The sequence below is a fragment of the Amblyomma maculatum genome, chromosome 3 (assembly GCF_055883805.1).
Source record: "Amblyomma maculatum isolate TAMU_Amacu chromosome 3, ASM5588380v1, whole genome shotgun sequence".
NCBI lineage: Eukaryota > Metazoa > Arthropoda > Arachnida > Ixodida > Ixodidae > Amblyomma > Amblyomma maculatum.
The window spans coordinates 114161048-114182252 of record NC_139346.1 but is presented as its reverse complement, the minus strand read 5'-3'; the positions used below and the strand labels follow the sequence as shown (position 1 = coordinate 114182252).

The following is a 21205-nucleotide window of genomic DNA, read 5'->3' as shown; positions in this document are numbered from 1 at the left end:
TATCGGGGCTCGCGTTGCGCAGCACTTCCAGGTTTCAAGAGAGGGAGCTTCTATGAGAGCCTTGGGAGGTGGGTTCTCTGAGCAATCCCATAATATATGATTAAGGTCGGCTTTCTCTCTGCACCTATTGCAGGATGAGCTTATACTGTCCCGAAATGTGTGCGTAAACCGCAGGGTTGAAAAGGAGTTCATTTGTAGTTTCCTCCAGACAATTTCTAGTTGTCTTGTTAGTGATTTGTGTGGTGGTGGGTATACTGTCCTAGAGAGTTTGAAGTGTTTTGTAAGGTCGCTGTATGTGAGCAATCCTTCCATTTAGAGTTCCCCAGCATTAGGTTTCACCACTGGACTGACAAAACCTCGAGCGTGTTGATGAGCAGCCTCATTGCCTCGGTTCCCTGAGTGGGTGGGCGTCCATACGAGTTCTATCTCTCTGCCCAGCCTGATATCCGGGAGCTCCTGCAATATCTCGTGGCACCTAGTGACAACTTACAGGAGGGATGCATCACGGAAGCTTGTAGCCGCTCGTCGGGATTTTGACTGCGGAGCGGAGTTTACAGTGATGCCTCATTCACTCCAACCAAACTGCAGGGTGACAGTTCTCCATATACAAGATGCCATGCTACCGTCGTAATATATATAATCCCCCCCTCACACAATGCTCCCTCCTTAGAGCCTGTGAGGTGATATGAATAGTTAATATACTTTAAAGCATGAAATGCTTTTAGCTCCTATTGTGACCTTGAGGTGATGTCGAGCCAGAATGAGAGCCAATATATGGGCACTAAACGAGATTTAACGAGATGAGTTCTCCACTCTATAAGGCATGGAGCCTGATGGCAGAAGAGGTAGAAAGCGTCTTGGGCAAAATCAACGCTTTGCAACTTATATGCTACAGCAGAACACTGCTTGACCCTGCCGACAATGCCATCAAGTGGAGGACATTTAACTACACATACCGTTAAAAGAATGTATAGCCAAACATTCACCACCATTGAGCTAACTGTTGCGAATTTTATTATAAACATATCCTACTGCACAAAACATGCTATTCACAATTAAAAAAGGCAGGGAGGGGAAAGGGGATGGCAGGAGGGCAAGGCACAAAGGCTGCAGGGACACAGGAAATGCGTCACGGCACTTGCTGTACTCTACACAACCCTTATAAAATGTCCTGCTATGAGCAAACGAGCTTGCTAGGGAAGCTGAAGTATTTCCATCAACTTTTGGCATTCGCTTTGGTGCTCTGGAGTCATTTGCTGCAGTTGTGCCAAGATGGCCAAGTTTCCCTTGAGGCTGTCTCTGAAGGCTGGCAGTGATGTGGAAAGCCTCTGCAACAGAGTGAGGACCTAGGAGGAGGAAAAAATCAAAATTGGCGTCGCAAACATTTTTTTGCCTACAAGGGATGCGATCATATCACTGCAAGCTCTTTTTATGACAAGTGCGACAGGACTTTGTAAACTGTTCTGCTTTCCAGACATTCAGCCCAAGGAAAGTCCCTTAAAGGATTACAGGCACCAAATATTTTGCTGCGCACATTGTTTTATGGAATAACAGTGCATATGAATTACGAATTATGACATGGAGTTCACCAACACCAGCTAAAGAATTCATAATCTAATTTTTTCTCCTGCAGTTTTGATTTTAGTTTCAGTCAGTGAATGACGGCAGCTACATCAGAGACTTATTTGGTCATGAAAAAAGCTGCTGCTATATATAAACGGTTGCTTATTAATTTTTTTTAATTTTTAACTTCACTGTTGCTGCTCGTTGCTGTCGTCTGATGCTGCAGTCATGTTTCTGTTCGGCCGAATAAAATGGGAAATGGACTCTTAACCTCAACAAAATGTCTGAAAGGGAACCCGCCGGGGTGGCGCAGTGGTAAGACGCCCGACTACTGTGCCGGAGTTCCCGGGTTCGAACCCGACCGCGGCGGCTGCGTTTCGATGGAGGCGAAACGAAGAGGCGTCGTGTGCTGTGCGATGTCAGCGCACGTTAAAGATCCCCAGGTGGTCGAAATTACTCCGTAGCCCTCCACTACGGCTCCTCTTTCTCTCTGTCCACTTTCATTCCCACCTTCCTCCCTTCCCTTACGGCGCGGTTCGGGTGTCCACAGAGCAAGTGTGACAGTTACTGCGCCTTTCCCTTCCTGTGAACCAATTTATTATTATTATTAACTTACTGCATACGACAAGGATGCTAGGATAGAACAATTCGCTCGCAAACTATTGATGCCAAAATCCAGCAGATGCCCATAAAAGCAAAATTGATGAGGAAAAAATATAAGATAGTAGAACAAAATGAGGACAGTTGGCCAGTTTCATAGAAAATGTAAAATAAAAATAAAAAATAAATAAATCAAAAAGTAAAAACATAAAAAACAACTAAAAAAGAAAACAAGCAAAATGTAAAAACAAAAGCTCCATATTGTCACCTAGCAGTTTTGGTTGGGAACAGGAGAATTTTATAGATAGTTTCTGGTTGGAAGAAGAATGCCAACAGTACAGAGCAATGGTCAGAGCAGAACTTGTGCTCTTTCAATACACAATCAAGCATGGCATATGAGCCTCGTGGGGAGCAGCGATGGCATTCCCCATTTCAACAAAGAAAAAATACGCCCACCCAATGTTTTGATAAAAAAAGAAAAACAAATTTAGTGCCACTAATTAGGTCCTGACAAAAAGTAAGGCTTCAACAAAATGATGTCATTGATCTTGGGTTGCTGCTGACAATGAGCAGTCCTGGAATGCCCATCTGTAAGAGCTCTGTAAGTAACATCGCTTAGCTGAAGCACTCTGTAAGGGCCAAAGTAGCTTCAGCAGTTTGTCTGAAAGACCTCTACAACCCATGCACACATACTGTCTTCCAGTGCGGACATCACCACTCTGCGACAGTGACTGCAATGGCTAGTGTTGCAGGCGCAGTACAGTTAAATTTCGTTACAAGAGACACTGTTACAAAAGACACTCGGTTATAAGAGACATTTGAAAATCATTTGGTTGGTTTTCCTATGTCTGCCATGTTAACAACATTGCATACAAGAGACATGGTTACAAGATACACTTCGGATACTAAGGACAACTTTTGCAGGTCCCTGGAGTAAAATCTTCACTAGTTAGAAGACAAAACCCAGGTGTGCTCATGCAATGCAGCTGAAGCGTACCAACTCATACATGATGCACTTCAGATTGCCTTAGCTAAATTCTGCTCCATATCAGCATCCTTTTTGTTGCAATATCTTATCTCAGGAACTAAGAAGCAGCGCTTCCCGATGATCGGAAAGTCAAAACGACCTCGCTGTTTCAGCCACTGGCATCGCATTACTGTCACCTACGAAGCACATCAAAATGCATGAATGACATCCAGCATTTTTAAATCCTCGCTGTTAACATGTGATCACAAAATTAAAGCTCAGAATCCTCTTTCTCTTTGTGGACAATGCTTCTTGCAGCACAAAATTTCTTGTGCTCAAAGCCACCAAAGTTATTTTTTCTCTCCAAACTCCATACCCGACCTTCAACCAATAGACAAAAGCATTATGCACTCTGTCAAGTTGCTGTACAAAACAAGGTTGGTAGAACGTCTCTTGCTCGACAGGCAGCAAGACTGTACAATAGTAATTGATGCGAAGTTTGCTGTTCAGGTGATTTCAGGTGTCTGAAATGGCCTGAGAAGTGAAGCTGTGAAAAACTATTTAAGACAAGCAGGCTTTAAATGTAGTGACATGATGTAAGAGGGCCCATATATGGATACTGTGGAAAGCTTCCTTGAAGAAAAAGCTTGGGCGAGCATCCAAGAGACTGCTGAGGTATCAGAATCTTTTGAGGAACTCGTATCTGCAGAAGCTTACAGAGTGTGCAATTCTTACGCAAGTAAATCGCACATGTGCCATAGAGGATGACTACGAGGAAATTTCAGAGGAAAAGTGTCAGCATCTGAGGGTGACGAGCACGTGAGAGTGCTTCAAAGGTATTAGAGCATAAGGAAGACTTGCAAAGTGAAGTGCTTTACCTCCGAAATTTGGGAAAAAATACACTCTGCACTCACAAAAGTACATCAGTATAAATAACTTCTTTAATCTCTCCTGAACAATTTGCATATAAATATAAATTTATACGCAAATGTATATATAAATGCATTCATATGCATGCATATAAATGCATTCATATGCATGCATATAAATGCATTCACATGCATTTATATGTTGATGTGCAGTAAACTGATCAATACAGTGCTTTCAGAATTTTTGGTAACAAGAGACCTTGCTTACAAGACATCTTTTTCGGGTCCCTTGAGTGTCTCTTGTAATGAGGCTTAACTGTAGTATGTGATGCCTCATGCTCATACTATTAGGTGCGGCCTGTGCTTTATTGAGAGGCATACTTTGGGTAGTACACTATAATCCCTCCATACTGTAATACTGCTCAGACTAACAAATCTTTTGCTATTACAATTGTTGAAAATGGCTTGGCTCCAAGGGTGCTCTGAGCATATAGCGTTGGTTTAGAAATGAAACACATAGAAATACCTTCCATCCTGCTCTAATCGTCCCATTTTAAACTGAAAGCTTTACCAGCCACACTGATCGAAAAAGCCATCGGCAACGTTGCCATTTTCGTGGTTTGATGTGGGGAAAAGAGGTTGATGAACTATTTTAACACAAAAAGTAGCAAGCATAAAATGAGAAAACTATTCCAAAATTGTGTAGTCCAATCCCTTAGGAGCATGCTGCCATTAAAATTATTTCTTTGTCTGTTCTAGATGTGAAGGTATCCTCCTTGCAAACTAGCAAACCATCAAAAATTTGTGTTTTGAGAAAATGAGAAATACAGTAGAACCTTGCTGATACATTCCCAGTTCATACGTTTTCCCGTTTCACACACTGAAAATCGTGGGGTAGAACCTTGCCGATACATTCCCAGTTCATACGTTTTCCCGTTTCACACACTGAAAATCGTGGGCAACAAAACATCTCCCGTAGAGTTACACTATTTTTCTCCGGAATAGTATGTTCTCGAATAACATAATTTCATAATTACTACATCCAAAATTTCAACAAATTGCAATTGTACATTATGTTTTGTGATAAACCGGACACGTGCTAACTAGTGTTCGCGACATGAAAAACTGATCAGCGGTGCTCACCAGCAACAGTCGGTTTCCTGCAGTGCCTAACGTGCAAAGGGGCGACGCATCAAATAAAGCCAACGTACGAGATGAGGCACCCGTTCCCGCGGAAACATGACTTCGTGAGGAGAAACACAGTGGCTTCTTTGCGGTACCTCAGGGGCATAGGGGTGAGCCATTTGATAATTACAACTATTTGCTTGCATGCGAGCGGGCCGGGTCTGGGGGATGCAGCATGAGCAGCCGCCACGATGGCTACTCCATGTGTCATTGGTGTAACGGGCTGACGCATCCAGAAACAACCAAGGAAGCAATACCAGCTCGTCATTGCCTTCTACAAACAGGATTTAGTATTATTAAATCTCTTCCGTGCTTAGGACAACACAAATACGGACTGAATTCTGCGAGAGCTAAAAAAAGAGCTGTGAATAATGGGTGTCTAAAGTGCTAAGTACACTTCTATGCAATTTTATTAAAGTCCTTTATGCAACTCTCAATTCTTAACGCCATTGTATCAAACTCAGTAGCTAGATTTTTCATAATCAGGCAGTTCGGATCATACGTTTTCTAACAAAATTTTTTCCTGCAATTTTAAAAAAAAATGTATCAACAAGGTTTTACTGTAATGAATAGAGATTGGATTTATTCAGCTTGTTTGCACCTCATAAAGTGGAATGAATGGCCCAGGGAGTGAAAAAATGAGTAGGTATGTAGGATAATGGGCTGTAGACTTTCAAAATATCATCTTCAAAAAGTTGCCTTTTTTGCAATTTTTGACCCCTCAAGAGCCTTGTCATCTATGGAAGACCAAATGTGACCACAGTGCAAATGGCCATGGAGACAGTGCAGCATAATTTGCTCCAACAAATTAAAAGCAGTGCATTTTGCAACCTGTACAGGCGCTATCAGAACCAACAAATATAGCAGCCCTGACCACATGGGGGGTGGGTTAGTTAATGAAACCCGTACTGGGAGTGAGTAGCACACCTGAGACACACAGGCAGCTCCAGGGGTGAGCAGAGGAACAATGCCACTGATGGCAGCAGAGACGTCGGTCAGGTCGTGCGAGGCCAAGACACCTGAGAAAAATAGAAAGCGACGCAAGTTCTGCTTAAATCCAACGTCAAGCAGCATGCGTATACAACGCACTGCAGTCAGGAAGATCAGTGACGCAGCAGAGTGCCCCCAAAAATGCTTCCCTTTCTCAGGACTACAGCACAATGTTGCGTGACCTGATCTCGCGACTTAAGTGACTACTCACCCGAGAGGCACTGCATGAGCCAGAGGGCCTCCCTGCGCAGGTGAAGAAAAGGGGCGTTCAGCAGGCTGCCCAAGGTGGTAGTTATGCCCGGTGTTCTGCCCACCGTCACCGCCAGCGTCTGCCACCGACAGCTCCAGTCAGCCAGGCACACCACAAGGGACGTCAGGGCCTGCAACAGGACAGTGCATGCGTCAACCTGCGCAGTCATTTAAATTTTGACCTTCTCCGAAAGTTTGCTCTTCTGTTGTAGGATCTTGACGATGGGAGTTTCCCGGGGTCGCCATCACGCACTACCTCTTACCGCTAGCAATGCAAACTGCATGACTGGAAATCGTGGCGTCGGCCCTAACCCAAATTCTCTGTCATGCTGCTTGTTCCCCTTCCTGCTCTTCTTTGGCTACTGATGCCAAGGCAATGGAGAGAGTGCTGCTATTAGAATGCCATCTGTAGTGGAGTAGGAGCGTGTTCGGAACAACCAGTTTTGTAAATTGTTAAAAATTTACTTCGGCCAGGGGAGTTATGACTTAATTTAATCCTAAAATTCGAGTCAACTGTGCTTGTGTTGTCAAAATTGTACGCTTTGCTACAATTAAGTCTCCACTAAAGCTTCAAACTGAGATCATACCTAGAAGTTCAAACATCCACAATATTACATTCCAAATTGTTCAAGCATTCACTCCTGAAAAAAACAATCAACGAAAGGGTGCTCATTCTTATTACAAAACTAGCAGGTTTCCGACGGTACACAAATTTGATCCATCAACAGGCCATTACTCTGCTCAGGCATCACATAAAGGAAGTGTAGCACCTAGGTGCTACACTTTTTTCAGAGATTTGAAAGATTCTTGAAAGATTTTTTTCAAACATTTTCTGCGGTGGAAAATCACTGAAATTGTATAGAGAGAGATAAGGGAAAAAAATGCCTGAGATAACATCAAGCCAACACTGCCATTGCAAAAAAATATGCAAGGAAAAACAGATGAAGTAAAATATGCAAATATAAAACAAAATGCAAGGTTCTTCACACATCCTCATCTTCAGCTTAGTCCTGCTTCGCTTTATAGAAGCATCACCGATCTCAAAATGTGTTGCATACTGACTTAAAGAGTTGACTCTAGTTAACTGAAATCCTGCTTAAGTTGTTTTGGTTTGGTTTGGTTTAGGGGTTTTAACGCCCCAAAGCAACTTAGGCTATGAGAGACGTCGTAGCGGAGGGCTCTGGAAATTTCGACCATCTGGGGTGCTTTAGCGTGCACTGACATGGCACAGCACATGGGTGCCTTGCTTTTCACCTCCATCGAAAATTATGAAGAGAACAATTAATAATTGGCTTACAGGAAAGGAAAGGAGCAGTATCTATCACACTTTTTTCATGGACACCTGAACTGCTTTTTAAGGGCAGGAAGGAAGGTGGGAATGGAAGCGGAAAGAGAGAACGAGATGCATATGGAGGGCTAGAGAAAAATTTTGACCACCTGGGTATCTTTAATTTGCACCAAAATTGTACAGCATACTAATACCCTCTTCGTTTCACTTCCATCAAAACACAGCTACCGGCAGACGGGTTCGAGTCCACCCACGGTGGGGGATGAAGAGAAGGTATATAATGAATTTAGGTTTATTACAGTACAATTCTATTTTTCCAATTCATTTTGATTTTTGTCATTCATTTGTGTGCCTGGGTGACACCTGTGACAGCTAGCAATAGTATGGGGGAACAAAACAAAATGAAGGAAACAGAAAATTAGAATGAAATCAAAAAATAATTAAATCATTATATACACCCTCTCACTCTGCTTGGATAATGAGGGGCCATATCATTGCACTCACAAGTCATAAATATGGCTTGCATAGCAAAAATGGTCACAAATTGCATTGCACTTGAAATGTGCCTGTCAGGGAAGTGTGCTCTGCAATGGCTAACAAATAGCTTCTCATAACTATGTAGGCATGCCTAATCAGGGGAAATTATATTTTATAGGCTCATAAGTCTATATCGACTGCCCTTTCACTCTGTGGCAAAGCTTTCCACTGCAGCGTGGTTGAAGGTTGCCATTTCCATTTTTGCTGTGTATTGCTGGCACCAAAAGACTTATGCGATGACATCCATCAGCTCTTTACAAGTGGAAACACCCAGGCAAAAGCACTCCCAAGACATATTTTTACCGAAAACTCAGACAGCAATGGCTGAATATGCCGGCAAACCAACCACTTTTGCAGTGAAACAAACCACATGGCCTACGTGCTTGTGCTGATCCGTCATAGATTAGCTATCGATACTGTCACAGCATAGCGCCAATTTCATAAAAGTCGTCAAAATGGACAAAGTCCACTTACTGGGGCGTTTTCCTTTGGCGCTGCACTGTACAGAACCATCCTGTTTGCCACCAGATGGCACAGTCTCCCTGTGAGTTCCAGGTTTTCAGACTGCATGACGCCACTGAGAAGAAAAACAAGAAATAAAGACGAATAAGCCTTTGCCATTGCAATGTACCTACTACGCAATTTGTGTCGTGAAAGAGTGAATGAGAGGAGCACTCAAAGGCAGAGAGACGCACGAGTCCAGTGTCTGCACTTTACTCTTCTAAATGTTTTTCGTTCTAGAACCGTGGCATATTCATGGAATGCCAGAAGGCTGACTCTTGTGACGAAACCTGCACACAGACAGCTATAGAGAATATTACACAAGAGCAGTAATTAAATTTTCATGCAAACCATACAAATATGAGTCTTACATACAAGCAACGATGTAAAGTGTTCATCATACATGTTATTTCATCATCAGTGAACTCAACTTACTGAGACTAGCACATCAACAATTCAAGGAGAAATTGCCAAACTGGGTGCTTTAGTGAATCACATTGCTTCTCTTGTAGGTACTCGACTTTCCAACAAATCTCCTTGGCAAAAGAGCCCAGACTGCACAGCAAAATCACGCCTTTTCTCCCTACTTAGAGGATCTAGACCTAGCTATAGTTATTATTTTCCTTTCAGCATATAGCTAACTTGTTTTTTTTAAGGCACGTTTCCAACATCAAAATCCTTTTAATGTAACGAAGTCAAAGAAAGAACAGCTTCTTTAACTACAATGAATTGCTTAGGTGTGACTCACTCTAAGAAGCTTCCCTAGATGGCTTAAAGGGCAACTCCGGTGGTTTTTTGACATTCGAATATTCAATTAAAAATTTTACTGTAGATTCTCCTTTCCGTCCTGACGCATTCTACAAAATTTGGGCGCCGTACGATAATCCGTTCGCGCGCAACACGGCTTTAAAATATGCTGTTTTCATGGCTTAAATTGAGACTATTTCTGCCGGCAACACTGATTTTCTGACGTCACAAACAGTATACCAGCGTTACTGTCCACTTCCCGCATGATTATGAAATTTTGATACCTATATTGAACTACCTCAGACATTTTATGCAATGCTTCATGATTTCCATGCTTTATTTTCACCATCCAACGCAAGTACGAGTGTTTCTTTAATACTGAGTGTGACGTCACCATTTCGTCACCTGGGACGTAATTTCTGGCCGTGAAAGCAGTTTCGGTTTCGATTTGCTGTTCATTCTTTTTAAAAATACTTCTAATTGGAATTTCGAAAAACGGTTTTTTATGTTCGAGTCAGGACGTGCCGAGGATTTTAATTCAACCAAAAACACAGAATGATGAAAAAACCACCGGAGTTGACCTTTAAGCTGCTCCTGTGACGAAGTGAAAAATCAGCCCGTGAGCAGTGTGTGAAGGTGCCGTTGTGCAGCCAAACTATTGGTGGAGTGAAAACAGATACACAGTCTCCACCCTTTGCCTTTCCTTTTATTGCCCAGAAAACCAGTTTTCAAGTATAGCTATTCGTTTTGTTCACTAAGGCTTACGTGCAACTGCACATATTTCTCGATAAAAGTGACGGCTTGTGACCAGCTTTTTTTCCCCTTCCACAAAAATGCATAGCGTACAACTCATCAATACTGATGATGACGATGCATATTATCCCGTGGTGGTGACAATGGCGAAATAAACAGATGATGAGAAATATTGCACTTAGATGAACTCTTTATTCGGCTGACTTGCGTCCGCAAAAGAACTAAGCAATTCAACAGTGGCCATAACGAAAAACGTGCTCATCAGTCAGTCATCAGAGTGAGAAAGCCTGTTGCTGGCGGTAGTGCTCAATTTAAAGTCTGCGCAGAAACATTTCGATAAACCAGAATGGACACTGGGAAAGTCTGGAATAACATGGAAACTGTTGTTGTTGCCTGCAGCCCCTCCAGAATAATCTTGGTGCATCTCGCGCTACAAAGAAAATAATAAAGGGCCATTTTGCGACACTGAGCATAAAAAAACAGAGAGCATAAAACCGCTCTGTGCACTGCAATCACAATGGCAGGGTCGTATGCCGGCGGCTGTTGAAAACAACAAATGAAGATTTGTAACCTTCGCGGTGCAGTGCTTTGATGGGTGCTCCTCTCAAACGCTCAGGCTCGTGGTACAACATTGAGCCTTGAATGAGCCTGATCAGGCTTTGAGCCTTGAATGAAATTTCGTTACACTGAAAGCCCAACGAAATTTATTTCATTACAGAGGGGCTAAAAATACATCGTGTGCTATGTACTCGAAGTTGCAGAAACTGAACTACTTCGTTACACCGGGGATTTCATTAAATTGAAGTTCGTTACATCAAGGTTGTGCTGTGCCAACTGTGCACAAGAAGGTAACAAAAAAATTTATATTAACAAAAGCTGCCACAAGCATTACAGTAGATCTTTGTTAATTCGAAGACACTTAAACCACAAAAAATGTTTGAATGAACCAGGCTTTAGAATAAACCAAAAATAATGCAGCAAAAAAATAAACAAACAAAGAAAGAGCCCAAACAGACAATTCTGTTGCAGGAATGAATTACTTTTAGTGGACAAACTCTGTGACTAGTGTATAATGCTACATAAAATCGACCCCACAACTTGCATCACTTGCTGACCAAGGAAGTTGACTTCAAACATAACTAAGACGACATACAGTAGTGAGCTTTATGAAAGGGAAATATGAGCGCACGTCAGACAGCCTTGTCCTGAACGAGTGACGAAGCGTGCCGGCGGCTATGGAAATAAGTGGAGAGAGTGGTGTAGTTCCATCTGCTGTCTGCACCCCCTTGCACTATGAGGAATTGTTAACACTTGCCTTGCTAGCAAAAAAACCGAGCAGCAGTGTGCTGCCACAGCATCTGGTATCACCGCTCGCTTAGTGCGAACAAGAATAGAGCTGATTGCGGTGAAAGGAAGCACTTTTTTTTTTATGCTGGTTAATAAAAAAGAAACAAAGAGCAGCGATTCGCCACTCGCTGTAGCCCCTTAAAGACGAAGAAAGCTCTACAATTAGGATTCATTCATTATCAGGCACACTGGGCATCTTTAAAATCTAAATTTGCTTTAGTAGTCAAGAATCTGGCATTCCGTGTGCCACATTATTCCGAGGCAATTGCTAGCGTATAAAAGAAATGGACGTCTTCACAGCATCAGACAAAAGAAGTAAATGCAGATAAAACCACTCAACACTTTGCCATTTTCAAGAGTTTTCATGTGCAATTCTTTGTTTCTTTTTCATTTGCAAGCGTCAAATCAACATGGTTCCTTTTTTCACTATCAGCCGTTGTCTTGATTTTGAGCGAAGTAAGCCAACAGCACAACATTATACTGATTTTCAGCTGCCGATGCAAAAGTTCCGTGTAGTGCATGGAGTGGGGTCAGCAGACGGAATAGCATTTCCAATGCTGCTGTTTCACCAGGGTATACCATCATCATCATCATGAGCCTGACTATACCCACTGCAGGGCAAAGGCCTCTCCCATATTACTCCACTTAACCCGGTTCTGTGCTAGCTGCATCCACTTGACCCCTGCGAACTTCTTAACCTCATCCGCCCACCTAACTTTCTGCCGACCCCTGCTACGCTTTCCTTCCCTTGGAATCCAGTTTGTTACCCTAAGCAACTATCGGTTATCCTCTCTTCGCACTACATGTCCTGCCCATGTCCATTTCTTCTTCTTAATTTCCACTAGAATGTCAGTAACTTGAGTTATTTCTCTGACCCACTCTGCACGCTTCCTATCTCTTAATGTTACCCCTACCATTTTCATTCCATAGCCCTCTGGATTGTCCTCAACTTAAGTAGAACTCTCTTGGTTAGCCTCCACGTTTCAGCCCCATAGGTGAGTACAGGTAAAATGCAACTGTTGAATACTTTTCTCTTGAGCGATACCGGTAAGCTGCTAGTCATAATCTGTGAGTGCTTGCCAAATGCGCTCCATCCCAATCTTATTCTTCTTATTTCCTTTTCATGGTCCGGATCTGCGGTTACTACCTGTCCTAAGTAGACATATTCGCCTACTACTTCCAGTACTTCGCTACCTAATGTAAACTGCTGTTCCTTCCCGAGGCTGTTGAACATTACCTAAGTCTTTTGCATATTGATTTTCAAGCCTACCTTTCTACTTTTCCTGTCTAGGTCATCAATCATTATTTGCAGTTCATCCCCCGAGTTGCTTAGCAAGGCAATGTCATCAGCAAATCTCAGATTACTGAGGTATTCTCCATCTACCCTTATCTCTAACTGCTCCCATTCCAAGTCTCTGAATACTTCCTCTAAGCAAGGTGGGGAGATTGTGTCTCCTTGCCTAACACCTTTCTTTATGCAGAACTATGGTTGCTGTGCAGCCACTATATATATCTTCCAGCACTTTCACGTACAGCTCGTCTACCCCCTGATTTCGCAATGCCTGCATCACCGCCGAGGTTTCAACTGAGTCAAATGCTTTTTCATAATCAACGAATGCTATGTATAAGGGCTGGTTATATTCCGAGCATTTTTCTATCACCTGATGGATGGTATGGATATGATCAATAGTAGAGTACCGTTTCCGAAATCCTGCTTGATCCTTTGCTTGATTGCAGTCTAAGGTTGTCCTGATTCTATTAGCGATTACCTTAGTAAATATCTTATACGTAACAGACAGTAAGCTGATTGGTCTGTAATCTTTAAGGTCCTTAGAGTCCCCTTTCTTATGAACGAGGATAATGTTTGCATTCTTCCATGGTTCCGGTACCGTCGATACACCAGGCACTGCGTATACAGGGTGGCCAGTTTTTCTAGCACAATATCACCCCCATCCTTCAGAAAATCTGCAGTTATCTTATCCTCTCCAGCTGAATCCCCCTTTTCATAGTTTCTAGTGCTTTCTTGACCTCGTCCTTTGTCACTGGTGGAACGTCTGACTGTTTTTCTCTACCGCCAATCTCATTACGGTCCTGACTACTTTGGCTACTGTAGAAATCTGTATAGAACTCCTCGGCTACTTTGACTATCTTGTCCATATTCGTGATGACGTTGCCCGCTTTGTCCCCTATCGCATACATCTGGTCTTTTTGTTGCCTATGCCGAATTTCTTCTTATCCGCTTTAAGGCTTCCCCCGTTCTTCACAGTATGCTCAATTTTCTCCATGTTATACTTCCTTATATCGCCACCTTGCGCTTATTGATTAGCTTTGATATCTCGGCCAATTCGATCTGGTCTGTTGGATTGGAAGCTTTCATACTCTGGCGTTTCTTAATTAAATCTTTAGTCTCCTTAGACAGCTTACCGGTATCCTCTCTAACTATCCTACCGCCTACTTCTACCGCGCACTCAGTAATGATATCTCTGAAATTATTGTTCCTTGCTTCTACGGTAATGTCGCCATCCTTGGTTAGAGCTGAATACCTATTCTGTAGCGAGATCCTGAGCTCTTCTGCCCTCCCCCTCAACACTAATTCGTTGATGGGTTTCTTTCTTACTAATCTGTTGCGTTCCTTCTTCAGATTTAGGCTAATTCGGGACCTCACCATTCTGTGGTCACTGCATCGCATTTTCCCGATTACCTCTACATCTTGCATAATAACGGGGGTTGAACACATTATGAAATGGATTTCATTTTTAGTCTCCCCGTTAGGACTTTTCCATGTCCATTTCCGGTTCTTCCGTTTGCTGAAGAAGGTATTCATGATTCGTAAGTTATTGCGCTCTGCAAACTCAACTAGTAACTCCCCCCTGCTATTCCTAGAACCAATGCCATAGTCACCTACTGCCTTGTATCCTGCCTGCTTTTTCCCTACATTGGCATTGTAGTCGCCCATTAGTACAGTATACTGCGTCTTTACTTTTCTCATTGCCGATTCTACATCTTCGTAGAAGCTTTCAACTGCCTGGTCATCATAACTACGTGTAGGTGCATAGGCCCGTAGAACCTTCAGTTTATACCGCTTATTAAGCCTAATTACGATGCCTGCCACCCTCTCATTATTACTATAGAATTCATCTATATTACCCGCTATATACTTATTGACAAGGAAACCTACTCCTAGTTGTCGCCCCTCTGGTAAACCTCGATAACACAGTACATGCCCATTCTTCAGTACAGTATATGCCTCATTCGGCCTCCTAACCTAAGCCCTATGACATCCCATTTCATACCTTCTAGTTCCTCTAACAGCACTGCTAAACTAGCTTCACTAGCTAGGGTTCTAACATTAAACTTTGCCAGGGTCAGTTTCCAATGGCAGCCTGTCCAGCGGAGCCAGGCATTCTAAGCACCCCCTGATAGTTGCCCACTGCCTGGTCTCCTGACTGCTTTTTCCCTACCTTGGCATTGTAGTCGCCCATCAGTACAGTATGTGTTTTTACTTTCCTCATTGCAGATTCTATGTCTTCATAGAAGCTTTCTACTGCCTGGTGATCATGACTACATGTGGGAGCGTATACTTGTACAACCTTCAGCTTATACTGCTTATTTAGCCTATTTACGATGCCGGCTACCCTTTCATTAATGCTGTAGAATTCATTTATAATACCAGATATATCCTTATTGATAAGGAAATGTACTCCTAGTTCTCATCTCTCTAGTAAACCTTGAAAACACAGTACATTCCCTTCTTTCAGTACAGTATATTCCTCATCCGGCCTCCTAACCTCACTAAGCCCTATGACATTCCATTGCATACTCTTGAGTTCATCTAACAACGCTGCTAAACTAGCTTCACTAGCTAGGGTTCTAGCATTAAACGTTGCCAGGGTCAGTTTCCAATGGCGGCCTGTCCAGCGGAGCCAGGAATTCTTAGCACCCCCTGCTGCGTCACAGGTCTGACCGCCGCCGTGGTCAGTTGTTCCGCAGCCGCTGGTGACTGAAGGCCGGGGTTTTGTGGAGCTTATCATGAGAGGTTGTGGCCAATTACTGCACCAGGGTGGCCAACTCCTGTTCTGGTGAGGGAGTGCGTTGCCGGAAGTGTTCACCGGCATCAGGTCGCACCCCAAACCTGTTTATGCAATTCCATCAACACGCGGATTTTTTTTTTTTTTTTTTAATCCGGTGGAGAATTGCGCGGCACCGGGATTTGAAGCCCGGTCCTCTTGCATGCGAGGCGATGTTCTACCGCTACGCCACCGCTGCACCTTGCTATGCACCTGCATAGCAAGCCACTATTTTCAAAATCCCTGACTTCTCCAGGTTTTTCCTGACTACTTCAGGTCAAATTCCCTGAAGAGTGAAGACGCTCAAAAGTGTACCTGCTGATAATAATGAGCGAGCTGGCCGCTGCCGGTGTGGTTATTCCTGGTTTTTGTCGCGTGCTACTCTCACGCAGTGCTTCTGTATATTCTATTGAGTACCCACATCACGTGCGTATTGATTCTTTTATTGTGGCAGCTCAGCCATGCGCTGGTGTCAAAGTAACATATCGCACCTTGCCCTGCGGCGCGGCCACCGTGGCAGCTGCACGCTGATGAGACAGCACAAAAAAAAAAAAAAAAAGAGAAAAAAATCTACTTGCTCTGCGCCATCTTAAAATGAAAATGCACTGCAGAATATATCATGCGATTTTTCCAGACGTAGTGAAATTTTTTATGGTTTCCCTGACGTTTTTCCAGGTGCATAAAGTTTCCTTGACAATTCCCGGTTTTCCTGGTTGCTAGACACCCTGCACTAGTTCTGGACGAGGCAACCTACCATGTGCTCATGTGTTCCCTTTCACGACTGTACATACCCCGTCACCACACTCCACATTGTCTCTGCACCTTATTTTGTAGTTTCCTGCAAGATAGCATTGCAACGTGTGTGCAAATCAAAGCAATACACAAACACATAACAATGTTATGACCGTCACGAGGTCAGTGTTTGAAGACAATACTGGTCTAAAACAATGAAACAGCCCTTCATCATACCTTCCACACCACACTAGTATGCATCCTCAGTGACAAGAAGTGGCAAACCAAACTGCAAATGATTCTATAGTTTTGGATTCCTGTGCGGCGAGGCACACCCCACAGATGTCGAAAGCTTGCTCTCCCGATACCTATAGCTTGTCTGAGGAAGCAACTCCCGACACAAATGAGCTTTCGAAATTCGAATTTTCTTGAACCTTCGCTAGACCCAGCCATGACCACGGCTAGAATGGAGAGGACCTATGAGCACGCGCACACCAGACTCTAGTCTGGCCGTGCCTTGACAAAGTGGCGAGAGCACATTTAGACATTCACTCTGAAACCGGGATCCACAACTGCATAGAGGTGAATGACGCCTTTTCCGTGCTTCAGCAGCAAGCCGTACCAGAGTTTGATTTTTGTGATGGGAGTAATGGTGCTTTGCATACCAAGCATTAGCACTCTTCTGCTGCAGCGCCTCGCTGCTCCGAGATGCCATCACTTCTGTTTTACAGCAAAATCGAAATATGGCATTTCCGCATAGCACTCCAGATCTCAGAACTGACCAGGCGGATGAAAGCTGCTGTTATGAATTATCCAGTCAAATTTAAATTAGAAAACATGGGACTGCCGAAGATTTTAGATTTACCCAGGATTTCTAGTTAACAGAGTTATCGAGGTTTTACTGCAAGCTGCTCCAAGATCTAATAAAAATGTAGCAAGGCAAATGTGCCTAAATTGCAACAGACGCAGAAAAGTGCAAATCGAAATTAGCGCAAGCAGATTGCAGTGTTTCTAAGTCTTTGAAGACTCGAACTTATCATCCTTTTCGGGTACAGCACAGACAATTCTCAACTGCAGGTGTGCTCTGTATTCTGCTGCATATTATATACGTGCTCCACTTTGCAGAAAGCGCTTCATAATATGTATGCTCGCTTAAAATAATTTGGCAGCTGTGAGGAGCCATATTGTTAGAATGCACGTGCAGTGATTGCAATTGAAAAGACCATCCCACTCATGAGCATGCTGATGATCTCATCACTACAATGGTGTCAGAAGTGCTCCATTTACATGCAGTGAAACTTACAAGTTGCGTGGAATCTCACCTGCTGTACACATAAAAAACAATCCAGCCTAGCTGGGCGATGAAGTCTGGCTTTGCTGACTGCCGGTCAAACAAGGGAAGCAAATGCTCCAGGAGGCCCCGGTTGACTAGGTCTCTGCAAGCAGACAAAACACAGCCCCCTGATCAAGTTTACCAGTGTTTCTTTTTTTGTTTTGTTTTGTTTTGCCATTCATATTAACAGTTCTGATTCAGTGACAAAAAAATTTTTACACACAAAGAACTTTCTTGAAAGGGTCAGTGCCGTATATAATCAAGTAACTCACTTTTTCAAAATAAATTGACATCATATGAGGGGGAGGGTTCAATAAGCAGTTTTTTTTTTTATGAGAGTCCACCAATCCTCAATAAAAACCTTATTCATGAAACGAACAGGCTCTTTCTCTCTTTCCCCTTTCACTCCCATCTTCTTCCCTTTCCTTACTGCTCAGTTCAGGTGTCGACAGAGCAAGTGTGACAGATACTGAGCCTTTCCTTTTATTTGAACCAATTATTATTATTATTTTTATCACAAGTTCCAACGATTTCTGATTTCGTGGCAGTGGATGGTGCCCGCCCCAGTCCCAGCGTCGTAAAGCCAAACATATTGAATACTGGGCTTGCGCAACTGGGCGCCGAGAAAGCTGCCACCGGCAATTCTGTCAAGGCCGCTGGCACTCTACCAATTACCCCCCCCCCCCCCCCTCTCCTGACCGCAAGAGCTAAAGTGAAAAGATACAACACCATGATGATATCACTATGCAGCATCATGATACACTTCCGAGGGATGTGTTGTGAACTGCAACGATGATGGCGCGAAACTGAGGGAGAACGTGCTAATGATTAAATCCTTCTAATTTTTTAAATTCTAAGCAACAAAAGTGGGGAGGCTGGGTTCACAATGCGAGTGGGTTCATTACGAGAGTAAAATGCAACAGTACCTCCTTTTCACAAATTCCACATTTATTCATACCCGTGTCATACGAGCAAGCAAAAACTCTTTCACCTCAGCGGTCTTTTAGCGAGTTGAAAGACCTGTATTCAAAAGGAGTTGCATAGCAGACACACGGCGCTGGCGATCTCTATTTAGCGTTTCCTATCCAGGATGCTATCGAAAGCGTGGCGCAAGATGTTCAAAACAAAACCGCTCAGAATAAGCTGACGCATTGAAACATATAAATCAAATATGCGTGTTATCAAACGCTGTTTATAGTATATTTAGCTGCAGTATGTTCACAAACGTTAATTTAAAGAAGATGGTGCCCATCCGCATTGGCGCTAAGCATTATCACATGATATCTTCCAAATACTTACGAGAGTGCTGTAGAGAAAGTGCATTATTGTGCCTAGTTAACCTTATGCAAAGCATAAAACTTTTTTTATAATGTGTAAACGTGACACAAAATGCACATTTGCTTCCTTTCTTTATTAAAAGGTAATCACTGCTGTCCACTGAGTTGGAGGCTACGCCTTTCCAGCTGTAACAGAGATCAGCGATCTCCGTTTCCGGAAAAGACCGCTTCTGGAAAGACAATTGAACTCTGTCGTGTGTCTGTGGATGAAATTCTTTTTGGGGAGGTGTCTTTTTATTCAAACGCCTTTACAGTACCTGTGTGACACGGGTATCAAAGCAATGGGACTGTTACCCATTTTCCCACCACGTTACACTGTGACATTCTCTTGCATTTTACTATAGTGGGTGTCCCAGGAGAGCCCATTGTGCCATCACATGGTCTGCAAATGCATGAGCACCCCCCATCTTTCTATCACCAACCCACACAAGCACTATGGGACCACTGTTCCTAACCATGCCAGGCCACCAGCTTCTGTCCATTGGCCATGTGCAGCAGATTGCAGGTAGTGGTGTTGGGCCTTCACTTTTGAAGTTCACCACTAAAGATATGAGTCCACTGTAGTAAACCTTCCTATCTTTCTCTATGCAAACATGTTTGAAACTTGATCATGAAATACACATAGAATATAGAATACGCAGACAGAATAGAAAATCCTGTCAGGAACAAAATGTCAGCTATTTTGGTTAATTTATTATCAGTTATTTTAGATATCATGCTAGTACTTAGCTTGGAAATTATTTGATATGTCACAGTTAACTCGTGGCCAGGACCAATGACCAACTTGTAGCTGCCGACAAGACAACGCCATACCAGTTTCTAAAATGATGGAAATTTCATTATCTGGAGTACTTTATAAAGCAGCTAGAGGGCAACAGTGCTGCTTTCTTTTAACATAGTCTGTTAAGGGCTGGTTTATATTACAGAGAGTTTGCTCACCACAATATGCACCTTCATTAATAAAAAGAAACACAAAACAAACCCCCCAATTTCAAATAACAGAGAGAAAAGAAAAAGCAAACTGAAATCAGAACTACCACGCATGGCTTTGCTAGCAGTTTCGGTGCGCATTACTGTGCTGCACCATAACCAAGTTGGCAACAAAACAAAAAAAGCATGTACGAAGACAGACTTAAAATCACTGCTTCTTTCTCAACATCTCTGAAAATGCGAGTGATAACCCTGTAGAGAGCTTCAGTATATGTGACTCAGTTTCACTTATGGCCTGCTGTCACAAGAAAGGCCGGATAATGACAATGCTTGGTGGGCACAGCCTATCACACTTTTTTTTTGTTATGCTTTAGCATTAGAACCCTATCTATCCACCTAAAGTCTCAGTAGGCAAGTGTCAAAATGGAGAGAAATTTCCCTCACCATCTTTAGAGAAGAGGGAACATGAAGAGAAAGTGGGAGGCAGGTGGAGGAGAGTAGCAATGGGGCACGGAGTGCTGCACTGCAAATGCTGGATTGGGCCGGGAGGTTGCAGCGGGGGTGCGGCGTGTCACATGGTGATGGATGGAGTGGATCACGCAACCCGATTCTGTGGTCAGAACCTGGAGCTGCGCCATAAGGGTTTCCCCTATTCGTGCAGCAACAGCAGCAGCAGCAGAATTGGGTTGCCTGATCCACTCTGTCAATTAGCATTACTAAACTAAACTACACTAAATACTAAAGCAACACCAACGCTAACACATTGATCATAATAGCTAAGCCACAATCACTCATAAATGGAAGATAACATGAATTTTCTGAGCCAGGGGTGTGCACGAAAAAAAAACAGCACGAAGGTGTGAAAATTGCCCAATGTTGCCATTTCAGGAAACTTGCAACGATAATGTTCATGCGCATCCAACAATGAGAGTGAAACATCTTCAGTGCACGTTAAACACTAGAGTTACAGTTCTTGAAAGCTTTGTCTAGAATTTTCCGCATGCTAGCACGTTGGCACAAGCAGCATATTTCAGAAACTTCACCTTCAGGAATGTTTGATGCAACAAAAGTGGTGGGGATGCTGTAGAAATGGAGAAGGGCAAATTATGCAACACTAGCAGTCGTCACCACTCAGGCATGTTGGCTTGCAAGTGAAGTCAAATTTCCCAAGGTAAAGCAGAGTTTTGGAATCAATTTATCTCATAAAATA

General features: G+C 43.1%; 1 protein-coding gene across 1 annotated transcript in view; it reads right to left on the bottom strand.

Annotated features, from left to right (window-relative positions):
• Positions 1-995: 995 nt before the first annotated feature.
• LOC146195746 (uncharacterized) overlaps positions 996-21205 on the bottom strand; it is a 39600-nt gene continuing 19390 nt past the window's right edge. Inside the window, exons 7-11 of the mRNA XM_084597896.1 lie at positions 17718-17831; positions 8723-8825; positions 6386-6554; positions 6112-6203; positions 996-1346 (exon numbers count right to left, since the gene is read on the bottom strand). Of these exons, the coding sequence (XP_084454022.1) occupies positions 1194-1346; positions 6112-6203; positions 6386-6554; positions 8723-8825; positions 17718-17831 (631 nt within the window). The 3' untranslated portion in view covers positions 996-1193. The remainder of the gene's footprint in view (positions 1347-6111; positions 6204-6385; positions 6555-8722; positions 8826-17717; positions 17832-21205) is intronic.